The 22,326-nt window shown below is 58.1% G+C and overlaps 2 protein-coding genes across 2 annotated transcripts; both read right to left on the bottom strand.

Moving 5' to 3' along the window:
* Window positions 1-1,193: 1,193 nt before the first annotated feature.
* Window positions 1,194-3,455, bottom strand: KLHDC7A (kelch domain containing 7A). Its single transcript, XM_026053571.1, has one exon. It carries the CDS (start codon window positions 3,453-3,455, stop codon window positions 1,194-1,196), a length of 2,262 nt encoding a protein of 753 aa, XP_025909356.1.
* Window positions 3,456-4,634: 1,179 nt separating this feature from the next.
* Window positions 4,635-20,691, bottom strand: IGSF21 (immunoglobin superfamily member 21). The gene is made up of 10 exons (XM_026053617.1): window positions 20,184-20,691; window positions 10,881-10,993; window positions 10,283-10,404; window positions 9,442-9,560; window positions 9,226-9,341; window positions 7,853-8,342; window positions 5,506-5,591; window positions 5,237-5,429; window positions 5,074-5,112; window positions 4,635-4,796 (listed from the first exon to the last, which is right to left on the bottom strand). The coding sequence occupies exons 1-10, from the start codon at window positions 20,236-20,238 to the stop codon at window positions 4,723-4,725; spliced, it is 1,407 nt and encodes a 468-aa protein (XP_025909402.1). The 5' UTR covers window positions 20,239-20,691; the 3' UTR covers window positions 4,635-4,722.
* Between the last annotated feature and the right edge of the window lie 1,635 nt (window positions 20,692-22,326).

The following is a 22,326-nucleotide window of genomic DNA, read 5'->3' as shown; positions in this document are numbered from 1 at the left end:
AATAAGTTTTTCCCTTTCCCTGGGAAGGCACTGACGCTGCAGAACAGCAGGCTTGAATGAAAGGCCTCGGGCACAGGAGAGGAAATGGAGTGTGGGGGGGAAAAGCCCGACAAATTGAGGCTCTTCCCACATTTGTGGCCACAAAACACGCTCGGAAAGAGCACTGAGCTCCCGCAAAGTGCTGTTGATGATGGGTCACAGTGATAGCGGTGGCTTCTTGTGCTAGCAACTGCTGTGTCCACCTGCCTGGTGTTTGGGGAGGAGAAGGTCGTTACCCCGAGCAGATCTGGTGGCCACCAAGACCTCCATGGAGGTGGTGCCACCCACCACACACCGTTAGTTGTTCACTCCTGCTAGGGACCCTGCTTTGCTCTTGGTTTCCTTCTCCAAGCTGCTTTCGGGGTCCTATTTAGCTGTGGGAAGCATTTGCCAGCCTCTCCATTCCCATTAGCTTTTGCTAAGGCTTGAAATGATGCACAAGAGCAGCCTGGGGCTAAATTTATTGAACACTCGCTTTGGTTTTRTTTAACACCGACTGTCTATAGCCCTGTGGCATCTATATACACTATGAGTCTATAAATATATATGTATATACGTATATATTACTTTGTGCTGAGGACAAGGTAATGGATAAGAAGCCAACAGCAGACACCTTGGAACGGTGCTGGTCTCCTGTACGGGGTGAGGTGAATTCAAGCTGACCTGCAAGGCAGGTAGACGYGGTGATGACCACCTCCATGTGGGCAAGGAGAGGCACGTAACGGCGGCACTGAGGCTGTGGAACCACCAGGATGGGCCAGTGCTGGGGTCTAGGCTGGGCAACGCCGGTGCCCAGGCTGACATTTCAGTCCCGGCGCCCGGACAGATGGGTGGCGTGCCGGGATGGGCTGTTTTCTTTGCATCTGCATGGGCACACCTAATGCAAACAGCTCTGAGCAAACGTGGCCACCCAGCCCCTGCTTCACTCTCCCTTGTGTCCCCGGGGTTGGGTTGGATGGCTGCGTGAAGAACCCTGATTGCCTTTGCCCCAGGCCAGCACGTTGGCTTCTTGGTGGCTCCCGGTCACCTTCATCCCATCGGCCCTCAACATTGCAGCTAGGTCAACCAGTTTTGGATGGTATCGGGGAGGAAGAAGTGGGTCCATAGCTGCCACCAGAGGTGTCCTCCACCCTCTGACCATGCCAGACCCCCACTCAAACCTGCGTCTGCGCCCCGGGGGGCTCCGGCAGCACCAGGACGGCGGGCAGGAGGCTGCCACGGGGCGCAGGGAAGGGCTGCAGCTCCTTGGCCCCGAAGCGGGGCGAGACGTTGTCAGCCAGGAAGCGGAGGTGGAAGTGGCGGCCCAGGCAGTGCACCAGGTGCCCCACGGCCACGCACTGGAAGCACGCGGGGTAGGGCATGGCGTAGGTGGCACACTCGTACCACAGCTTGGCCTTGGYGCTGCAGCGGTAGACGCCGATGCCCATGTTGCGGTTGAGGTCGAAGCGGTAGACGAAGCCGTCGGCGGCGACCATCTCGGCGGTCCGGTCCTTGCTGCCGCCGGCCGGGCCCACCTTCCAGGTGTCGGAGCAGGCAGCGTAGCGGAGCAGCAGGTAGCGCGAGGTGCCCCCGGTCACGTAGACCTCCCCGTCGCACACGGTGGCCGTGTGGGCCACAGCGAAGGTGTCGCTGGGCAGGGGGGCAGCGAAGGCCCAGCGGTCCTGCCGCGGGTCGTAGCGCTCCACGGTGGAGAGACACTCGCCGCCGATGGCGTAGAGACAGCCGTCCAGGGCCACCAGCTTGCAGTGGGGCCGCGCTTGGTTCAAGGGGCAGATCTCCCGCCAGATGTTGGTCAGCGGGTTGTAGCAGAAGACGCGCTTGGAGCAGCCGGCCACCACAAAGAGGTAGTTGAACATGCTGCACGCGGCGCTGCCGCGGGACGCCGCCTCGGGCGGCACGTGGCACAGGTGATGCCAGCGGTCACCTGCGTCGTCGTAGTAGCAGAGCCTGCTGGTGTGGAGGCCCGGCTCTGGGGTGCTGATGTCTGCCACGGCCACGCGTTTCTTGCCCTTCATCCTCTGCTGGAGGATGAGCTCTCTCTCGCCGGCGTTGAGGCCACCGTAGATGGAAGGGCTCTTCAGCACCTGCAGGTAGTTGTCGCTCATGACTTTGTAGGCAGCCTCCTGGAGATGGCCCAGCCTCTGTGCCTTGGCCATGCAGAGGACCTCATAGCAATTGCCCAGGTCCAGGTGGATGTCTGAGCCGGGCCCCAAGGCTGGTGACTTTTGGAAGAAGCTGGCGCTGGCCACGAGCCGGGGTTGGAGCCGTGGGGCTGGGGGCTGGGGGCTCGCTGGCATGCCGGAGGCTGCCACCACCTCCAGGCCACCCATAGGCACCTGCAGCTGGGGATTCTCCACGATGTGGAGAATGCTGCCCTTGTGTCCGGAGGGTTCTGGTGGGTCCGTCCCCATTCCTGCCCCTTCCCTGTAGGAAACCACGGAGCTTCCCACCGGTGCGGGGAGGATGGGAGAGGCAGGGCGGTCAGCTGGGGGYTCCGATGCTCTCCTGTGGTCCAGCGATTCCGAATCCAATGCTGCTGCTTGGGAATGTTGCGTGTTGAGCTGCGTCTCCTTGCCCTGTTGCTCTGGGGTGACCTGCTCCGTATTTGGGAGTGGGGTGATTCCCTGTTGGATGTAGGGGTGAGACCTCCTCTTGGAAACCGACTGGGAGGTTGATTGGACGAAGTAGTCGTAGACTTTCCCCTTGAGTCCAAGGGCTRCCTGCCCGGCACCGGCCTTGACCTGCCTCTTGGGGATGTAGCTCTCCTCCACTTGGATCTTCGCAACCGAGGAGAAGGAGTAGGAGGTGTCGGAGGCTGCGTCTCGCGCCCGCATGGTGAGCTCCAGGTTTGAGGTGACACTGCAGGTCTGTGTCCCTTCCCTGTTCGCCCGCACCGGCTGCCAGTGCCCGGGCAAATCCTCCTCGGCACTTTGGGCACATCCATCACTGCCCGTGCAGGCAGATGGCATTCCCGTCCCAAGCCTGCCGCCGGGGCAGGGGGATTCGTGCGTGTCCGTGTCCTGCTCAGCGACGCCGGATGACCCAGGCTCGCTCCACACAGCCGCTGCCAGCCCAACCGCTTGGCCGGGCGGCCGCCCGCCCCGCGCTCCTTCCTCCTCCTCAGCCGCCGGCAGCCTTCGCTCTGCCCGCGCACCCCGTCCCGCCTGGCCGCCGTCCCGCTCGGCCGCCATCCGCCTGCGCCGCGGCCCCGGCGGCGCCTCCCCAGCGCCGGCCTCATCCTGCAGGGCCTTTCCACGGGGCTCCCCGCGCCCTCGGCGCCGGCCGCTCGCGCCGGCCCGTGGCGGCTTGCAGAAGCGATACGCCAGCGCCAGCAGCAGCAGCGCCGCGGCCGAGAGCGCCAGCTTGCCGGCCAGCTGCACGCTCGCCTGCCACTCCGCGCTCGCCCGCCCCGTCATTGCTTCCCCCTCCTCGGAGCGGGCACGGAGGAGTGCCGAGAATCCAGCAGGCCGCGGGCAAGGTGCCTCGGAGCGCAGCAGAGCTTTGCATATTTGAGCAAGGTGGGACGGGCGACAAGGCGCCGCTGCCGGCTGGGCGCACAGGGCTGCCTTTATCCCGCAGGTAAACAGGAGAACACAAGGAAGCACAAAAGCCGGAGCAAGCCGAGATGCCACCTGCCCTCACTTCCTTTTGCTGTTTAAAAGGGCCCGTGGGTGCGACCTCGGGCCCAGGCGAAATGCTCGTTTTAGACTGCAAAGACTTGGGCCTGAGTTTGCAGTGAGCTGGCCCTTGGAAGCTGTACACGGCTGTGAAACCTCTAGCAATGCCACTTTATTTTACTAAAGCTGTGATATTTGATGGATTCTGGAGGATTCCCCTTTCCCTGGCGTCACGGTGCAAAGTGGCTCGCAGGGCCTTACTTCCCTGCGCAAGTGCTCCCGATGCGGGTGGGATCCTCTGGAGCGCTGGTGATGCTGAAGCATCTCCCCTTGCACCACGCAGGACAGAGCAGGGCAGGGAAGGCCCCACCACCCGCATCCTAATCCTGGGAGCGGGTGCCGACCGCACCGCGATGCTCCTGCTGCCTCTTGGCACGGGACTGGGCTCTGCTTTCCCAGGTATTTGCGCCCTGCCTTTGGCCCGGCACCTCCCCTAAGGACACGAGCGGATGGGTGGCGTCCTTTTTTTGTCTTTCAAATGTGTCCGGAGCTGTAGGAAACGGCTCGTTTTCATTTTTTTCCTGGCAGTTTTGCATGGAGGCTGCCGTGCGCCGGGCTGCCTCGCAGCTGCAAGGCTGCGGCCCCACACGGCTCTTGGGAAAGGCGGTGAGCACTGGCTCARTCCTCCGGGATGGGTGGATGGATGGATGGATGGATGTCCCCACGCTGGTGTGCACAGCACAACACGGGGTTTCACGGGTGCAGGAGGCTGCGGTGGGTGCCGCGATCCCACCTGCAACCCCCGGGGAAACGTCTGTGCGCGAGGCGAAACACTGAGTGCGGGCTGCCAAGGGGAGGGAGGAGATTGGTTTTTTCCTTTTAATTAAATTGGCTGAGGAAGCYGAGACACAGACAGAAAAAGCCCGAGACTGTAAATATGATAGAAAAAAAATGAAAACAAAACAAATAAACCAAAAAAAAAAAAAAGAGAGAACCAACTGTCAGAGGCGTGAATGCTCACTGGAGCCACGCGGAGGAAGAGGAGGAGGAGGAGGCAGGCAAAGCTTCACGTTAGCTCCAGGATCACTGTCAAGGTGAGTGCCAAAGCAAGCTGGAAGCTGCAGCGGTTGGAGATTGAACCTGGGTGGAAGGAGAGAAGGGTCAAGGTGTTGGAGGAGCCACCAGGAGGTTGTCCCTGTGGGGCTTCATGTGAGCTTGTCACCATGGAGCTCCACACAGGTTGTCCCAATGGATCTCCATGCAAGGTTGTCCTCATGGAGCTCCACGTGAGGTGGTCACCATGGGACTCCATGCAAGGTTGTCCCCATGGGACCCCACGCAAGGATGTCCCCATGTATCTCCACATGAGGTTGTCTCTGTGGAATGGATCAGGGTGATCTCTGTCTATTGCACTCACCGTCTGAGTCCTCTGTTCCTCTGGGAATATTGGGATTTTCTAATGGGAGACAAAAGGCAAAAACGCAATTTAGTGGGGAATCCAGCCAGAATGCTCTAGCTCCTTCTAGGTACATTGTGGTCTCCTGGTGAACTGGGGTCCCACCACAGCACCAAGGTCCTACCGAAGACGATGAGCCTGGTGTGGGTGTCTGTGGAGCCCAGCGGGTTCTGTGCTGTGCAGCGGTACATGGAGCCGTTGAGCTCGGCTGGCACCCGCTCCAGCACCAGCTCCTTGCCATCGTGCTCAGCACTGCCGTCCAGGAGCCTGCTGCCCACTCGGGTCCAGGTGAAGAGCGGCTCAGGGAAGACTTCATTCTGCAGCCCATGAGAGAGGCGGCTGTGAGACGTGCCCGAGCACCAAGCGCCACRCCAGCCCATGGGGATACCTCACCTGAAAGCCCTGCACCAGGATGCGCACGGTGTCTCCGACACGGGCTCTTGTTGGGGTCATGGTGATCTTCGGGCCCTTAGGAGCGACTGCAAGAASAGGGAAGAGTCATCAGCATGGCTCCCCAGGGTTGACCTTGGCCAGATTGATGGTGCTTTGACTTTGATGGGCATGCTAATGGTTGTCCAAACAACTGATGGACAAGTGCCCTGCAGGCTGATGCTGGCAAGTGCTCCTTGGCTTGGGTGAGACCTATGTGGACAATGACATATTTCTTAACTGAGATCCCTTGCTCAGAAATATTGGTTGAGGTGGGGGTCTCCTTGCCCATTGCAATGTGGCCACGTGCTCTGCRCTGCCACCACCAATTGTTTCATCCTTTACAGCTTCAGGATCCATCTCTTCTGCCTGCTCCTCACCAGAGGTCATCTCCAGCACATCATGGAGTACTCAGTGCCAGGAAAAAAAAACGTTGCTGGATGTTGGCAATCAGGAAGGGTGCCCACCAGCCAGGATGTCACACAAGGCCTTTTGTTGTGACAGGCTGCAGAAGGTTGGCCCATGCTCTGGTCTGTATCTAAATTTATATGTGTGTCTCTCTCTCTTTTCTTTTTTGATAGAAGCAACTGGTTTCTGTTGGGTTCAGCACATGTGCTCTGCCCTTTCCAGGCAGCAGCAGGGCTCAACGCATCCCCAAGGGGATGGGGACTCCCTATGGCAGTGTCCAAATTGTGTGTGTGGATGGTGAGGACCTCCTGAAAGAACACATAGGCTGGAGGCATCTTAGGGGATGAGCAGGGCAGTGTCCATGCTTGAACTGGGGGGACAGTATGGGTCAAGCTTCTCTACTGTAGGTTTTTGGAGGTGCCAAGGTGGAGTTGATGAATGTCTTGGATCTGGAAATTGGCTGGATGTGTGTGCCAAGTGCAGCACTTGGTTAATTTTGGGGGTGGCCGTGTGCTGGAAAAGGTCCTTAGAGTTGGTGGGTGGAGATGCAGTCTCACTATCAGCATGCAGGCAGCAGCCCTCCTTGTCGAGGTCTTGGGCTGTGGGACCTCCTGGCCAAGTGAGATGGTTACACAAGGTGGGAAGCTGCATGGGTCCAAAACACAGGACTATGTTTGTTTTTCAGCTTGGTGCATTAGAAAAGGTCCTGYGTTAACAGATGTTCTCCTTTAGGAGTGTTCTCCTTTAGGGCCAGGACCTCCTGCCCTCCTACAGGTTCCTCGGGATTTGAAGATCCCCCAAGGCAGCCCAAGGAGAGGAGTTGGTTACCACATCCAAAGCCAATGAGGTGGAGCTCTCCTGGTGAGGATGATGTAGTTGAGTGCCCTGGGACAAAGCCAAGATGCTGCCCTCTCCCCCATTAGACTCCATGGGAGAAAGCCTTGAGCAGCCTAGTCTTACCTAACAGGATTGTCCAGTCTGTGGTGAAGGCAGTTGGGTAGGTTGCAGGGTCCCACTTTCTGCCCATGCAAACTGCCCTATTCACCAACCCCACCGTGGTTGTCTGGGGACTTTCTGCCTTTCCAGGCCCTGGCCATGCTGGGAGCCAATGGGGCTGGCCTGGCCTCACTCCTTTGTGCCCTATCATGGCTAGGGCCTCATCAGTCCTATGGGMTGCCCGGGTTCAGGGATGGCCTAGCCCCTTGCCAGCACCTCCAGGTGGAATAAGTCAAGTGGTGATGGCCAACAAGTCTATGATTCGGAGCATATCTGGCCTCGCTGCTTCCATAGGAGGCTCCTTTCGTTCTCCTGGGACCATGTACGGATGATTGGAGRGGGCATCTCTATGAGGGTGAAGGATCCCTCAAGATGTGAAGCTGTCCAGGAGATCGCCACCATGACCGCACCCTAAGGAGATAACTAACAAGGGGCCATCACCTCCCCCCGGCCTGCAGAAAACCAGAGYAAAGACAAACCAAACACAGACAGCAAAACCCCAAATGCCTCTCCCATCTTTGGAGCCCCAGTTCTCTGTTGACCTGGACCTAGACCTAGAGCCCGACCTGGAAGTGGATCTGGACCTGCAATTAACTCACATCTAAACCTAGACCTAGACCTAAACTCCTATCTGAATCTAGACCGAGGCCTGAACCTGGACCCAGTCTCCTCACTACAAATAGTCCTGCCTTGCTAATACCCTTCTTACACCTCCAGCATCCCAAAACTAACCCCTTGCACCCCAGTAACCCCCTGGGAGCACGTGGAGTGCTGCCTCTCTTAATGCACCCAAATTTAGTGCTCTCTGCCACTGATGGACCCCCCAAATATACCCAGCCCTCCCGAGGGGATCTCAACCGCCGATGGTGGCAGTGGCACCAGCTGCATCCTGCCCTCCCCGGCTTACCAAGCGTCACCTCCGCCTGCATGGGCATGGAGAGCGCCGGGTGCTTCACCTCGCAGCTGAAGAGCGCCTCGTTGTCGATCTGGGGGTTCAGGGTCCAGGTGAGCGTGGCCCGCGCCTCCACCGTGCCGTCGCTGAYGGGCAACTGCGCGTGCCGCACGTAGTAGATGGGCTCGGTGACGTGCACCCAGCGCGGGAACTCGCGGCTCACCACCGTCTCGGGGATGGCCTCCGTGGCAGGGCCCCGCTCAGCCGCCAGCCCCCGCGGCGGCTCCAGCGTGCTGGGCGGCCGCCTGCCCTGCACCTCCTCCTCGGCTGCCCACAGMGGCTTTGGCACCTTGGTGTCGTCTAGATCGCGGTGCAGCAGGTTMCGGGGCGCCCGGCCCTCCAGCAAGTCCCTGTCGCTGTCGGCACCGCCGCCACCGCTGCTGCTGCTCGGTGGCTCTGGCAGTGGCGTCGCCTCAATGGGCTCCCCGTCGCGCTTGAAGTACACCTGAGTGGARGGGAGATGGGCACGATGAGCTTGGTGAGGACAGCACCGCACACCCATGACAGCCCTCCAGGAAGAGCCTCCGCGCTGCCCGCCCTGACCTGCTGCACTGCTTTCCCCAACCCTCTGTGCCATCTGCACCCATGCGGTGCTGTGCACCGCTTGCATTGACCCAACCTGCTGTGCTGCTTGCACCAACCCAACCCAATGCACCCTTCCAAACCGACTCAAGGTACTGCTTGCACTGACCCTGCTCACCCTGGGCACTGCTTGCAATAATTCAGCACACCATTTGCACTGGCCTGGCCCACTGCACCACTTGCACTGAACCAACTTGCTGTGCTGTTTGCACTGACCCGACCCAACCCAAACCAATGTGCTGCTGCCCTGCACCAAACCAACGTGCCACTTGCACCGACCCGACCCACTGCCCCACTTACACCAACCCAGTGCCCTGGGCCGTTTGTGCTGACCTCACACAACACAACTCAACACAACTCAACACAACTCAACACAACTCAACACAACTCAACACAACTCAACTCACCCCAAAGCTTTCACTGACTTGAGCTAATGCACTGTTTGCACGGACCTGACTCAATCCAGTGCACCATCTTGACCCAGTGCTCTGCTTGCACTAACCTGGCACACCGCACACCATAACCCTTGCACAGACCCACCATAACCCAGCACACCATAACCCTTGCACAGACCCACCAATGCCACACCACACTACTCGTGCCCACATGGTGCCCCGTTTGCCACAACCCAACCTGCTGCACCTCTCGTGCCGGTCTGCACCAACCCAACTMACTGCGCTGCAACGCTTGCATCACSGCACTGCACTGACCTACTGCACCCATTGCGCGCTGCCCRGGGTGCTCACCAGTGGGGCAGGCTTGCCTCCGGCCACCACGCACACCAGGGTGAAGTTCTGYGCTTGGTAGCGGCTGAAGGGCGCCGGCGTGTCAGCAGCCACCACCGAGATGGACGTCGGAGGCGCTGCCGGGAAGGAGAGCGAAGCCGTGAGCASCCTCGGCTTATGGGGCTGCAAAACCCCCCGAGGGGGCAGAGCGAGCCCAAGCCCCTGTGACGCGCTCACCCATCACGTTGAGGAGGACCCTAGCGGAGGCCAGCACCACCTTCTCCCACGAGGCTCGGTCGTAAATGCCCACGTGGCACTCGTAGGGGCCGCTGTCGGAGATGCGCACATCCGGGAGCCTGTGGAGCAGGGTGAGCACCATTGACAGCCCTTCCCCGGCTCCCGCGCCCGGCTGCGGGAACCGCCAAGGGCACCTCTCCATCCTGCCCATTACTTAGTTATATTCCAGCCCCGATTCTCCGGGATTCGCGGCCGTTTTGCTGCCACGATGCTAATCCTGTGCCCTGCCTTGACCCAGATCCAAGCAGCTTGGAGGAAGAACTAAGAGATTCGGTGCAATCCCTCAAATCTCTGCTTCTCTCTACTGAGGAGGCTTTTCCTAACAGGAAAGGGACGGGGAGGACTGGGCCAATTCCAGGGTAGTCATCGATGGAGCAATTCCCGTGCCYTGGGATATGTTCATTACTCACTCTGCCTCTACAGCAAGTATTCCTGTGATCGAAGCGGGCAGAGCTAAAGAACCACAATAATGCCTGATTAGKTTTTTTTTTTCACCCAAAAAGAACAGGGAAACAAGTGAGATGTGATGAGTTTTCAGCCCCTCATGGAATATTTGTGAGTTTGCCATAAATATAATAGCAATCAGCAGTGAGCCAGAGAAGCACTCAGAGGAAAAGAGAGATGGCCAAGCGGGATGGAAACCACAGAGGGGAAAATAGCCATGAGAAAGGGAAAAGAGGCCAAAAGAGGCCAAAAAGAGATGAGGAGCAAGGTGTGGATGCTGGGAGCAAGGGGGAGCTTGGCGGGGACATGGCAAGTGCGGCTGCTTCTCCCTGCTTACCGCACTGTCGATCGGTAGACCAGCTCTTCCCGCTTGCGGTAGTTCTCCATGTGCGAGGAGTTGGTGGAGAACATGGCATCGAAGGTGAAGATCTTCTGCCTGATGGTGCCGCCTTCTGTCACCTGCCACAGAAAACGCCCGCCAAGTATTATTTTCATAAATACTACCAAGCAAATATCTGGGCCTTTTTCCCYGGGTGTGGGGCTGCATGCACGTCCATATATCCTAGGATATCTATGTATTTATCTATCTGTCTATCTATCTGTCCATCATTCCATCTCTCCCCCATCCAGTACTCCATCAATCTATCAATCTATCCATTGCTCCATTCAACCATCCATCACTCCCTCCGTCCATCCGTCCGTCCGTCCATCCATCCATCCATCCATCCATCCATCCATCATTCCATCCCTCCATTTTCTTTTGCTTCCCTCTCCCTTTCCCCTTTTAAATAATTTGGGGAGGGGGCTACCCTGCTGCAAAAAGGGATTTTCCTCTTGCAAATCAGCTCCTTGGTGCAATTTCGTTGTCCACAAACCATCCTAGAGCAGCATTTTAAGTCCCTCGGGTGCCCAGCGAGTGGGAACCCGGCCCTTACCCGGTACCAGACGATCTCGCGCATCCTGCCGTCTGTCTTGAAGTTGCATTTCAGGATCACGGAGTCACCCACCACCACAGGCGGCAGCGGCTCGATGCTCACCGTGAGGTAGCCTTTGAGGGGGCAGAGGGAAAGGCTTGGTTTGGGGATAAAATATATTTTTGGAATGAAAATAACCCCCTACATGCAACATATGCCGGGAGTTTTGGGTAGCAAGTGTTGGGAATTCTCGCAAGTCTATTAAAAAAAAAAAAAAAAAAGGAAAACAGAGAAGTGGGGAGAGATAAATGAATAAATGAAATGTCCTTTTAAATCAGGAGTGACATGTTAATAAAAGCAGCACGTTGTGACACACGGTCCTGCAATTAACTGCGTGGCTGCCAGCGGGGAGGCAGGTTGYGCACCAAGCAGCCTGCGCTGGCCGTGGGAAAAAGGTGGGAAAAGGCGGAAAAAGACCTGGCTCATGTGGGACCATGCTCCTGCTGGGGGAAAACACCTTCCTGTCCTGGGAAAACACCCTCCTGTCCCGGGAAAATGCCCTCCCACTGGGGGAAAATGAGCGTGGGAAAATGCCATTGTAGGGACAGGAAAACCATCGGAGCGGTGTCGTGCAGTTAGGCCTGGTTGTGGCCACCCTGTTCCCTTGGGCTTGCTGTAAAGCCTGACCCTATGTTGGGATTTTCCGCTCTTAAGACGATGCATCTCCTGTCACCGACCCTTCCAGAAAGCTGAACACTGAGCACAGAAAGGACATGGAGGCACCGACACGGGAAGCCTAAAGCAGCCTTTTAACCCGGCTTTCATCATTGGGGCTCATGCATAATTCCCCCAGTGCTGTTTCGCAYGGTGCAGCAGCAACAAGCGGGTGCAAAGCACCTGAGGAGCACCCAAAGGTGGGGGAACGGGCAGAAACACCTTCAAAACCGCCGAGCAGGGGGGACCCGCAAGGCAAAGCCACAGCCTGCGCCGAGAGGCACTAAGCCGCGGCGCTTCGTGACATCTTGTTCATCAAAGATTAAACGCCGGCGGCCGCTGCCTTTTTTTCCTGCGAGCGCAGCAAAAAGTGCTCGCCGATGCTTTATTTATGCTGCCGCTTTGCAATTCCGATGCGCCGCTGCCTCTCCCCRCTCGCTGCGGACGGCCCCGCGAAAAAAAAAGGGAAAAACTCCAACATGTCCCGCGCTGGAGAGGCCCGATCTGCTGATCCGGGGTGTTTTTCCTCCTTGTTTGTCAGCGAGCTTTTTGTGCGAGCCTCTCTCTGTTTTTTTTTTCGCATGGAGGAATCGGTGCTTTCACCCAGGTCGAAGGCCGGCAAAGGCAAATCGGATGCGACAGATGGAGGCAGCTTTGCATTTCCGAACGAGCTGGGTCTCTTGCGCGGCGGAAAACAAAATAAAATCAAGGGGCAGCAGGGGAAAGCTCGTTCCCGATGGACCGGCGAGCTTGGCATGTGCTTGACTCGCTGCGGGCAATCGGCCGCCTAAAACGCCCACTCTCTCCTTGCCTGGCCCTTCCACGCAGCTAAACCCAAGCAATTTAAGCTTTATGCAAGCACTCGCTATATATATAAGTATATATATATATATAAGTAAATATATATGCTCTCTCTGCCACTTGCCAGGATGAGAGGGACGAGAGGGAAAGCCTGGCTCCCACCGCGAGGAAGAGCAAATTGCATTAATCCTGTGTAAAGAGGATATTAAGCAGGCCGGCCACACAATTAAGATCCGGTAATTAAAATTCATCTTCCTTCTCACCGCAGAGGAGGAAAGTGCAAACATTTAATTATGGGCCTCTTACCTCCCTGGTTTGCATGAACGGGCAGAAACACTTACATTCTGCACCTCGGATCATTGCTCGCGTGGGCTGGGGAGCCCAAGCCAGGTGGTTTGGAGCCCGCTTGCTGCAATCGCCCCACGCCCTGCAAAGTCCCCAGATGCTTCTGTTTTCACAGACGTGCTGCGTTTAGAGGTGATCGGAGAGAAGTTTGCCGCAGGGAGAGCTGTGCGCGGTGCGCGCGCCTGCCTGACGAACGCCTTGCCAGGATGCGCCTCGCGCGGCTGCGCCTTGTCACGATGCGCCACGTCACGGCGTGCCCTGCGTGGACGCCCCGCGCCACGATGCTCCTTGCAACGATGAGCCTTGCACAGATGCACCTTGCCGCAATGCACCTTGCAGGATGCACCTCAGCACAAAAACACCTTGCAAAAATGAGCCTAGCACAGATCCAGCTCACTGCTGTGCTCCTTGCATGGATGCTCCTTGCATGGATGCTCCTTGCATGGATGCTCCTTGCATGGATGCTCCTTGCAAGATGCACCTCACCGTGCTCTGCCACCATGCTGCATCCTCATTGCACCTGGAAGGCAGGGACCACAAGCTGCCAGATTGCTTCTGGGGACACAAACACCGTCCTCGAGCCCTCCTAGTTGCATTCGCGGATATCCAGAGAGCAGACTGAGCACAGTGGGGTGTTCTGGTACCTGGGAAACATGCCCGGCTCGGGGACGATGTTTTCGCGCCGCTTCGGCTTCATTCCAAGGGAAACAGCGAGCGCAGCTGCAAGTTTTTCATTTACATGGAGAAAAGAGACACGGGCCAATTTTCCATAATGAAAGAGGGCAGGAAAGATGCTTCAGACCTCCCCTGCCTCCACGCTATAGCTCTGCTTCTTCTTTGCACTGGGGAAATAATTTGGGGCTACCCTTTTCTCCCAGATTCRCACGTTCCAAACCCCTGGGCTCGCTTGCTCCGTTAAGTAGATTAAAACGTATCTCCCTCGCGCAGCCCTGATGCGTAATGCTGATTTACCGGAGGCTCCGTGACAGCCGCACGTGGCTGCTACCTTAATCCCCATCCATCTCCACGCTGTCGAGAAGCAGCCGCTAATTAATACCTTCCTCTCTGCCGGCCGCGTCCGGATACAACCGACTAGTGACACCCGCCTGGCTCCTCGCCACTGATCGGCAAGGGCGATACTGAAACCTCCCYGCTGCCAGACATCCATTTGGGGGTCTTTTCCCCAAAAAAAAATGCCTGGAAAAAGCATCTTTTGCACCTCCCTTCAGTGCATCAGCAGGATCTCCTGCTGCAACCGTGTAGAGCAAATCCAGGGCACTCCGGATGCAGGAATGTGGCATCCGGAGAGTAATATTCCCCCTCCTGCAGGCTTTGCTCCACTCGCTCCACGAGCCTGGCCCAGCCGCTGGGAGCTTGGGAAGAGAACGACGAGGAAAATAGAATTAATAAGAATAAAAAGAGGCATTGGGTTTTCTGCAGTGGCTTTCCAGRGACTGCCGGCTTTGGTGGCCCATTTGCAAGCCATAAACCCTCTCCTGCTGGCCCCAGGGTACATATAGACATCCATATATATATATATACACACACACACACACACACATAGAGTTGTCTCCCGTGCAGTTGTCTCCCGCTCTCCGCTCTCCAGGGCAGATGCTGCCGTGCAGAAAAAGCCCTGCCCATTTTAAGGGGTTTGGGGTCTCTTTCCCACCTCGGGGAGCTTTGAGCAGTGGGAGAAGAGGGGGGTTCGTGTGAGGAGATCCCCAGAGATGTCGCCGCTCCCTTGGCAAGGCGTCAGGCGCTTGGATGYAGGAGTGGGAAAGGGGAAGTTTTGGCATGTCCTCACCCTCCATCAGCACCTTTTCCAGACATTCAAGCTGTGAAAGAAGTGGGAAAAGAGGATTTGAGGGATCTTGACATCCTGGGACCATGATGGCCAGCAGAGGGTTGGCAAAGTACATGTCGCTTCCTCTGAGGTGACGTTTTCCTCATGGGACCACCAACATGCGGAGAATCCCAAGCATCCTCTCCTGCTCCTCAAGAGCCCATCCCAATCTGAATTCAGGCTGGGAAACTCCTTGCTAAGTGAGCTTCTCTTAGTTGGAAAGCCGGGCTTTAAATTGCAATCATTGGCCATTAAGGTTCTCCTTGGACCACCTGGAGAAGTTCTCCTCTAGACCACCTGGAGAAGCCCTTCCTTGCCAGACCAAAGGTTCTTTTATGAAAGGGAAGAGGCAGCCAAGGCGCTCTGGACTTGGAAGGAGAAGAAGGGACCAGGGGAGTGCAGCGATTTCCAGCTGGCAACCCGAGGTTCAATGGCCCTCAGGAGTTAAGAGAAGATTGAACAGTGCTTGGTGGACAGCCAGCCTGTCAGGTGGGGTGGCTGCTCAAGATGCGTGTTCCTCTTGCCAATTACAAGCTCCTAAGCGCTGAGTAAGCACTTGTTAATTATTTATATTAAGTGCTCCTCTCTAGTAGACGTGGCTTGACCRTGTGTCCCCTTGTGAGGAGGAGGAGGTGATGGCTGCTTTCCAAGCAGGACCTGCCATGTGAGCGGCCTTGGCCAGAGCAATGTGTAGCAGCGTGCAGCAATGTGCTCGCAGAGACTTCAATATTGAGATATCCCCATGGCTTTGGTCCATGGGCACATGGAAGCAGGTTCTCCCTGGTGGCTGCCCATCCAGAATGTGGTTTCCTACTGCTCTGGCTTTGATCCTGCTTCTCAGGGCCATTAGATCCCACTCAGGTAGGTCCTGGGCTCCCTCTGACTCTCCTGCAACTGGGGCAATTACTGGTGTAAATCATCCCTTTCACCCTCATCCTCCTCTTCTTAACGTTTGACAATGTCAAAGGCAAACACACCATCTGCAGACACCTCCAGGGTCTGTCCTGCACCTGAACGGCTTCGAGAGACCCCCAGACTCTCTCCCAACAAGAGTTTGATCTCAGCCTACACGGCCCCACGCTGGTTGGTCTCATCACACCAATGACGACACCATGAAATCCCATCTTGGGGCGAGCTGGTCTGGAGGCCAGGCACATGCCCGAGCACGGTGGCCCTGAGGAACAGCAAACCCTACCGCAGCCACCCACAGCCCTGCTCTTATCAGGAAACACCAGCACCTCTCCTAGCCATTCCCATGCTCTGGATCAAGGCCTAAAATCACTCAAACGGCTTTCCAAATGAATAGGTACAAATAAACGSACAAGGCCGGCACATTCCCCATGGCAGGGTCTCCAGGTCCCAGCTCCCCAGGCCTGGGCAGATAGGATTTATCTGCAAGCAAGGGGAGGCGGAGCRGAGATGAAATAACTGCCACTAATCCCCTCTCCCCTCCCCGCCGAAGTATATTGTCGAATGCATTATATAAACTGTAAATTATACAGAGGATGGTTRGAAGAGAAACTAAATCCCTGTCTCCCCGGTCCGTTTTCAAACGCTGACGGTCCTCGGAGACGCCTTCCCTTGCAGCTACAAAGGTTTGCTCTTGCAGATGGAGATTTGCTCATGAGAATAGGCAGAATGTGTGGTCTGCAGGCTGGGGATGTCTTGGCAATGCCACACACTGGTAGCCTCTACCTCCAGGGCTGCTTGTCCAAGGAAGAGACCTTGCCCATGCCCAGGGACTTGAAGGGTCCCACCAAGCCACACGCAACACCCAGCTGTGTGAAAACCCTCCTGCGAGAACTCAGGCAAGCTCTGTGGGTGCAGACCCCCCAGCATGTCTTCTGACCTTGTGTTTTCATGTCCCTGGCCAGGGAGGCGTTCAGGTTGCTGGGACTGGGTGTTCTCCCCATGTTCCTGTTCCTCACCAAGCAGCAGTCCTTTCCCACCTCTAAAGGACCAGCGAGCAGGAGAAGGGTGGTGTCCTCCACCTGTACCAGCCAGAGACAACTCAGCGTTGGCCACCACCTTAGGCCATTGCGCATGACACAGTCCTTGGTGTCACTGTGTCCCAAGGGGATGGGGAGATGACATCTCCCAGTGGGAGCTGCCTTTTTGGTCACAGGTGCTTACTCAGACCTCCTTGAAGCCAAGGGTTATGGCCCTACAGGGCCATAGCGTAGAAATAAATCTAATGTAGAGTSTATAACTTGGATCTTCCCTCTCTTGGTGATCTCCACATGCTCCTCCCTAAGATGCTTGATGCCACTGGTYCTTTTTGGCTAGATGACCACTAGGAATCCTCCAGCTCTTCCCAAACAGCAGCAACTCCACCAAGAGAGAGACACGGCAGGAACCTGATACCAACAGGCACCTCACTGCTCATCGCCCATGTGAATGATGGCGATGATGATAGTCACATTGCGAAGCCCAGAACCAAGAACAAATCTGGGACTGGCAATTTTCTTTTTTAAGGAAAGAGATGGCGGAGCGGGAGGAAAACGGGAAGGAGCCTCTGTGAGCTCCAGCCGTGAGCTGAAGCTCAGAGCTGCTGCTCTGAACRAGCAAACAAAAGGGCAAAGAGAGCGACCTGGCAAGGGGACAACAGGCGGTGGCTCAGCTGCCGCCTCCCGGCTCCAGCTCCCCAGGACGACCTGTAAGCCCGGAGCAGACTGAAGGGTTTGTTCCCAGCTGGGTTTTATGGGTAAAAACCCGCTCCCAAGCCCAGCCCGTGCCGGGTGCTTTTCCATCGCTGCAGCTCGCAGCAGGCTTGGCATGTGGAGCAGGGCCAGAGCAGGTCAAGCGTTTTCCGATGAGGGTTTTTTTCTGGCGGAAAAAGCCATTTCCACTGCTACGGTGGAAAAGGGCAGGCGAGAAGCCCTGAAACCTTTGCCTTGATCCTGTCACGCTCCCGTATCAGGGCGAGGTGGGGATGTGGGAACCGAATCGCCTGCTCCCTCCGCAGCCTCATCGCGGAGACGCCGCAAGAGGAGGCACATCCAAGGAGGATGCACAGCCCAGAGCTGGATGGTGGGCAATGAGCCACGATTCAATGAATCCCCAAGAGTTTCCGTGCCCTGGAGATGGTTATTGGCTTGGAAAGGCATGAGATGAAGCCAAGGCTGCAAAAACGCTCCGYGGATCCGAAGTGGGAAGCTTGGCGCAGGTGGCCGGGAGATGCTGAGCAGATCCGCACGGCTCCGGTGCCGACGGGGAGGGTGACRGGGCAGGCAGAGGCACACGCTCCTCCTTCCTGCCTCCTCCTCCTCCTCCCCGGCTAGTGAAGGCCCAGGGCAATGCTCAGCAGACACTACTTGGAGAGCTTTAAACAAGGAGCAACACCTGGAGGTTCCCCTGGTTTCCGACTGCAGCCGGGTGTCGCGAGGGTGAGGGCGCAGCACGAAGCGGARTGCACGGATGCCAGCTACATAGATATCCCGCAGAGATCAAAACCTGACACGTTTCACCCTCCTTTCATGCTTGCAAAACAGCGTTCTGATGTTACACAGCCGTAAAATAAAGTGCCTGGTGAGCGGCTTATGGGAATATGTTTCAGCCCGCCAGCCAGCTAATAACTCGGCTAGCGGGGATAGCTCCCTGACTGCGGAGCGGGCTGGCCAGCTTTCCAAAAAGCAGGAGTTACTGCTGCACCAGGAGACAACGGGCAACCTCCCGCCTTCCTTTCCAGCCCCAACCCCCAGCTCCTTAGCCCGCTTAGCTCAGCCCATAGCCGAATGCACAGCTCTGCTTCCCTTTGGCCTTTTCCCAAGCACTGAGTGGGATCCGGATCCCTCCCCTGCGTGAGCATCCCTCTGTGGTCCTGCTGCTCTCTGTAGTCCAGCATCCCTCTRCGGTCCAGCACCCGTCCATGATCCTGCATCCCTCTCAGCACCAGCATGCCCCCTCGCCCGGGCGGATCTCGGACCATGCAGCCAGAAATGCCATGGGCCGAGGAGAAACCATCTGCCCTCTGCAGCCGGCTGGATTCGGGGCAGCTCCGCGGCGGCGGCTGGGCAGATTTCAGCAGATTGAGCTGAATCTGACCTTTTCGGCTGGAGAACCCAGGGGGGATCTGCTGATCTCCGCTGAATTGAGGTCACTCRTTTAGGGAGCGACTGAGAGGGGCTGGAAGGGAGCGGGGGCTCCCCGGGCTCGAGGTGGGGATGCTTTGCAGGGAGCACTGAGTTTCGGAAGAGCATCTCTTCATCAGCTGCAATAGGAGACGTCAAGCAGCTTACGCTGGGCTCGATTTTAACGGTGAGAGCGTGAAAAGAGCCTTATTTGTCTCAGAAGGACAAATCCTGGTGCTCGCTGGCACCTCTCCCCTCCAGACCCTGCTGGCTCGGGATGCGCGCAAGGCTGAGATCCCCTCGGGATCGCCACAGGGATTTGCAACACGGAGCCCCGGTGCTGGGCAAAGCAGGCGGAGCGGAGGGAGCCGCTCGGCGCGGCGGCTGCGGCGAGCTCGCCCGCGGCGYGGAAAGCCGGCGAACCTTGAAAACGATCCACCCGTGACCTTAAAAACACGGCGCAATGGAGGGAAGAGAAGAAAAAAACCACRCGGATCAGCTTTGCTGTGACCGATGTTGCATCTTGCAATCCCCCCTTGCAAAAAGCATCAGGCAGAGCCTGCCTACAAGGAACCCCGGCCCCTGCCTTGCCCCGGTTTTGCCCATGGAAAGGAGCAAACCCGGCGCTGCTTCGCTGCAGCATCGGCTCCTTTGTGTTGTCCCGGCGCCCCCATGTCCGGGTTCTCCCTGCTCTGCTGGCAAGAAAAAGAGGAGAAAGCCTCTCGTTCCCTCTGCCCCACTCCTGCTGCCAGTGCCACAGATGCAGGAGCCGGGTTTGGCAAGGAGCAGATGAGTGTGAGGGGGCGGGAGGGGACAGCAGCGCCCTAAAAATGAGGGGGGGGACACAGGAAAGATGCGCTCGGCTGCAAGCAGAGAGAGCCTGGGCTGAAACCACCTCCTGCATCTTCATCCAGCCCTTCATGCAGGGAAAGGAGCGGGGTCCCATGTACCCCCAGATCCAGGAGGCACCGCAGCCCTGTCCCCACGCAGGGCACAGYGTGTCCCTCGGAAACACGGGGCGAAAGTTTCTGCTCTCGGGTGTTTTTGACCACCGCGAAGCCCCTGGCTGGATGGGGGCGGTGAGGAGTTCCCTGCCCTCCAGGGACTTGCTCCCAACAGGGAGCTGCTTCCCAGCAGGGAAAAGGGATGGGGGTCCCCGAGGCGATGGCAGTGGGGGAAGGGGGTGAGCAGCCCCCCAAGCTTTTCACCCTGCCTCCCGGCCCCTACGCGGGAGTCCGAAAGATGGCAGGGTCCGTTACTGGCTCCGGAGCGTGTGCTTCATTAGCGGCTCCGGGGCAGATGCCCAATTACAGGTGCCCCCCCCCCCCGCACCCACAGAACCAGGGGGACACAGAGGGTACCCAAAGACACAGCCCCTCCAAGCCCCATCCTTTATTTTTCCTCCCCCAGTTTCCAAGTGGGCTTTCCAAGCCACCTTGGGGTGTCTGTTCCCCCCTAACCCTCCTCCCCCCCCCGTAATAATTTCAGGGAATTGTGCCAACAACCCCGACCCATGGAGGGGTAAAGGGTGTTTGGGGGGGTGACACTCACCCAGTGCCGCCTCCAGCAGGTCCCAGAGCAGCAGGATGAGGGGCAGGACCCTCATCTTGTGGCGAGTGGCTGCGCCGAGGGGACAGCCTCTTGCACCTTAGAAGCGCCCGGTGCTGCCGCCCGGCATCGCTCCAGCACCCCGGGGGGGTCCGCGGTTCCAGGAGGGAATGGGTGTCGCGAGGAAGCTCTGTGGTACCGGAGGATGCTCCACGGTGCCGAGGACGCTCCGTGGTACCTGCGATGTTCCGTGGTACTGGGGGATGCTCCGTGGTGCTGGGGGATGCTGTGTGGTACCAGGGGATGCTCTGCAGTACTGGGGATGCTCCCCGGTACGAGGGATGCTCCGCAGACCCGGGGATGCTCCGCAGTGCTGTAGGATGCTCCTCAGTACTGGAGGATGCTCCGCGGTCCTGGGGGTGCTCTGCGGTATCAGGGATGCTCCGCGGTCCCAGGGATGCTCCGCGGTGCCCGACGCGGGGGGATTCGGCGGTGCCGGGGCTGCTCCGCACCCCGGGGGGGCCCCGCGGTGCCGGGGCTGCTGCAGCGCGGCTCGGCCGCCCCCCCGGCCCCCTTAATCCCGGGGTTAATCCCGGCTGCGCGGCCGCGCGGCCGCCTCTAAGCCGCTTTGTGGCAGCGAGGCAGGAGAGCGCGGCGCTGCCGCCGCCCCCGGCCCCCGCCCCGCGCCGGGGCTGTTAACCCTGCGGCCGCCGCGAGGCCGCGGGGAGAGGCGCCCGGACGGGCTGGGGGAGGCGGGATGCGGCGGGAAGGGGCCGGTCCCCGGGAGCCGGGATGCGGGCAGGGAGGGAGGGGCGGGTAGGGGGGGGATGCAGGGCGAGATCCAGGCAGGATGCAGGTGGGGATGCGGGATGCAGGTGGGGAGGTGCGGGGCCGGCGGGGGTGTGGGATGGTGGCAAAGAGGGATGAGGGATGCAGGGGAGGATGCGGGATGCAGGGGGAGATGTGGGGTGCAGGGAAGGATGCAGAATCCTGAGGGGAGGTCTTTTTGGGGATGCGAGATGCAGGCAGGGATACGGGGGCCGGGGGGATGTCACGTGCAGACAGGGGAACAGTGCAGGGGGGCAGGCAGAGATCCGGGATGCAGAGGGTGATGTGGGGGCCAGGGAGGGATGCAGGATGCCGGCGGGGTGATCTATGCAGGGATGTGGGATGCAGGCAGGRATACRGGRGCTGGTGAAGGATGTCAGATGCAGGGGAAGATGTGCGGTCCAGGCAAGGATGTCRGAGGCGGGGGAGATGTGAGTTTACATAGGAATACAGGGTGCAGGCAGGGACGTGGGATACAGGCAGGGAAGTGGGGGCTGGGAAAGGATATGAGATRCAGGGGAAGATGTGAGGTCCCAGGACAGGGGATAGAGGCAGGGATRCAGGATAAAGGTGGATGGGGACATGTGGTCGAGGCAGGGATGGGGGATGTAGGTCGGAGGATGTGCAATATAGACAGGGATGTGCGATACAGGGATATAGGGATGTGGGATACAGGAACCCACCACACACGGGAAGACGTGAGGTCCARGCCAGGATGCAGCCAGAGAGGGAGTCTTGGAGGGGATGGGGGAGCTGGGGGGAAGGATGTGAGCTCCAGGGGGAGCTGGAATTCAGGCAGGGATATGGACTCCTACRTCCATGGGGATGCAGCAGCGGCTTCTATCCAATCCCCCTCCATGCAAAGGGCTGCATGGTCCTTAATTCACTATTTCCCTCTCTGTCCAGCCACCACAACGGGAATAGGAATCCCTGTGGCCCCGAGGAGCCCCTCCCAGACCTTCTTCGCAGTTTGCTTCATTTTCTTCCAGATTCCCCCTTTTTAATTAATTACCACCGTTGATGCACACAGGAAAGCACTCGTCTTTTTTACCCTTTTGGGGTACCCTTTTTACCCTTTTTTTTTACCCTCCTGTCGGCGACAGGAACCCAGGTGCCCCGAGACCCCAAAGGGAATTAAAGCAATTTCCGTGATGCTTTTTTAATAGCCTGACAAGAGGCGCGCACGGCGGGCTGCTCCAGCCTCCTGGTAGCGGCCGCCTTTTTAATGCCAAATAATGAATACGCTCCATGCCCGCCAAGCTGCTCGGCTCACTTCACCATCTCAACCTCATCCCATCCAGAAAACAACCCCCCAAAA

Source organism: Nothoprocta perdicaria, unplaced genomic scaffold, assembly GCF_003342845.1.
Source record: "Nothoprocta perdicaria isolate Ctin4 unplaced genomic scaffold, notPer1 scaffold_117, whole genome shotgun sequence".
NCBI lineage: Eukaryota > Metazoa > Chordata > Aves > Tinamiformes > Tinamidae > Nothoprocta > Nothoprocta perdicaria.
Note: the sequence above shows the minus strand (reverse complement) of the source record. Positions and strands in the feature narration are given on the sequence as shown.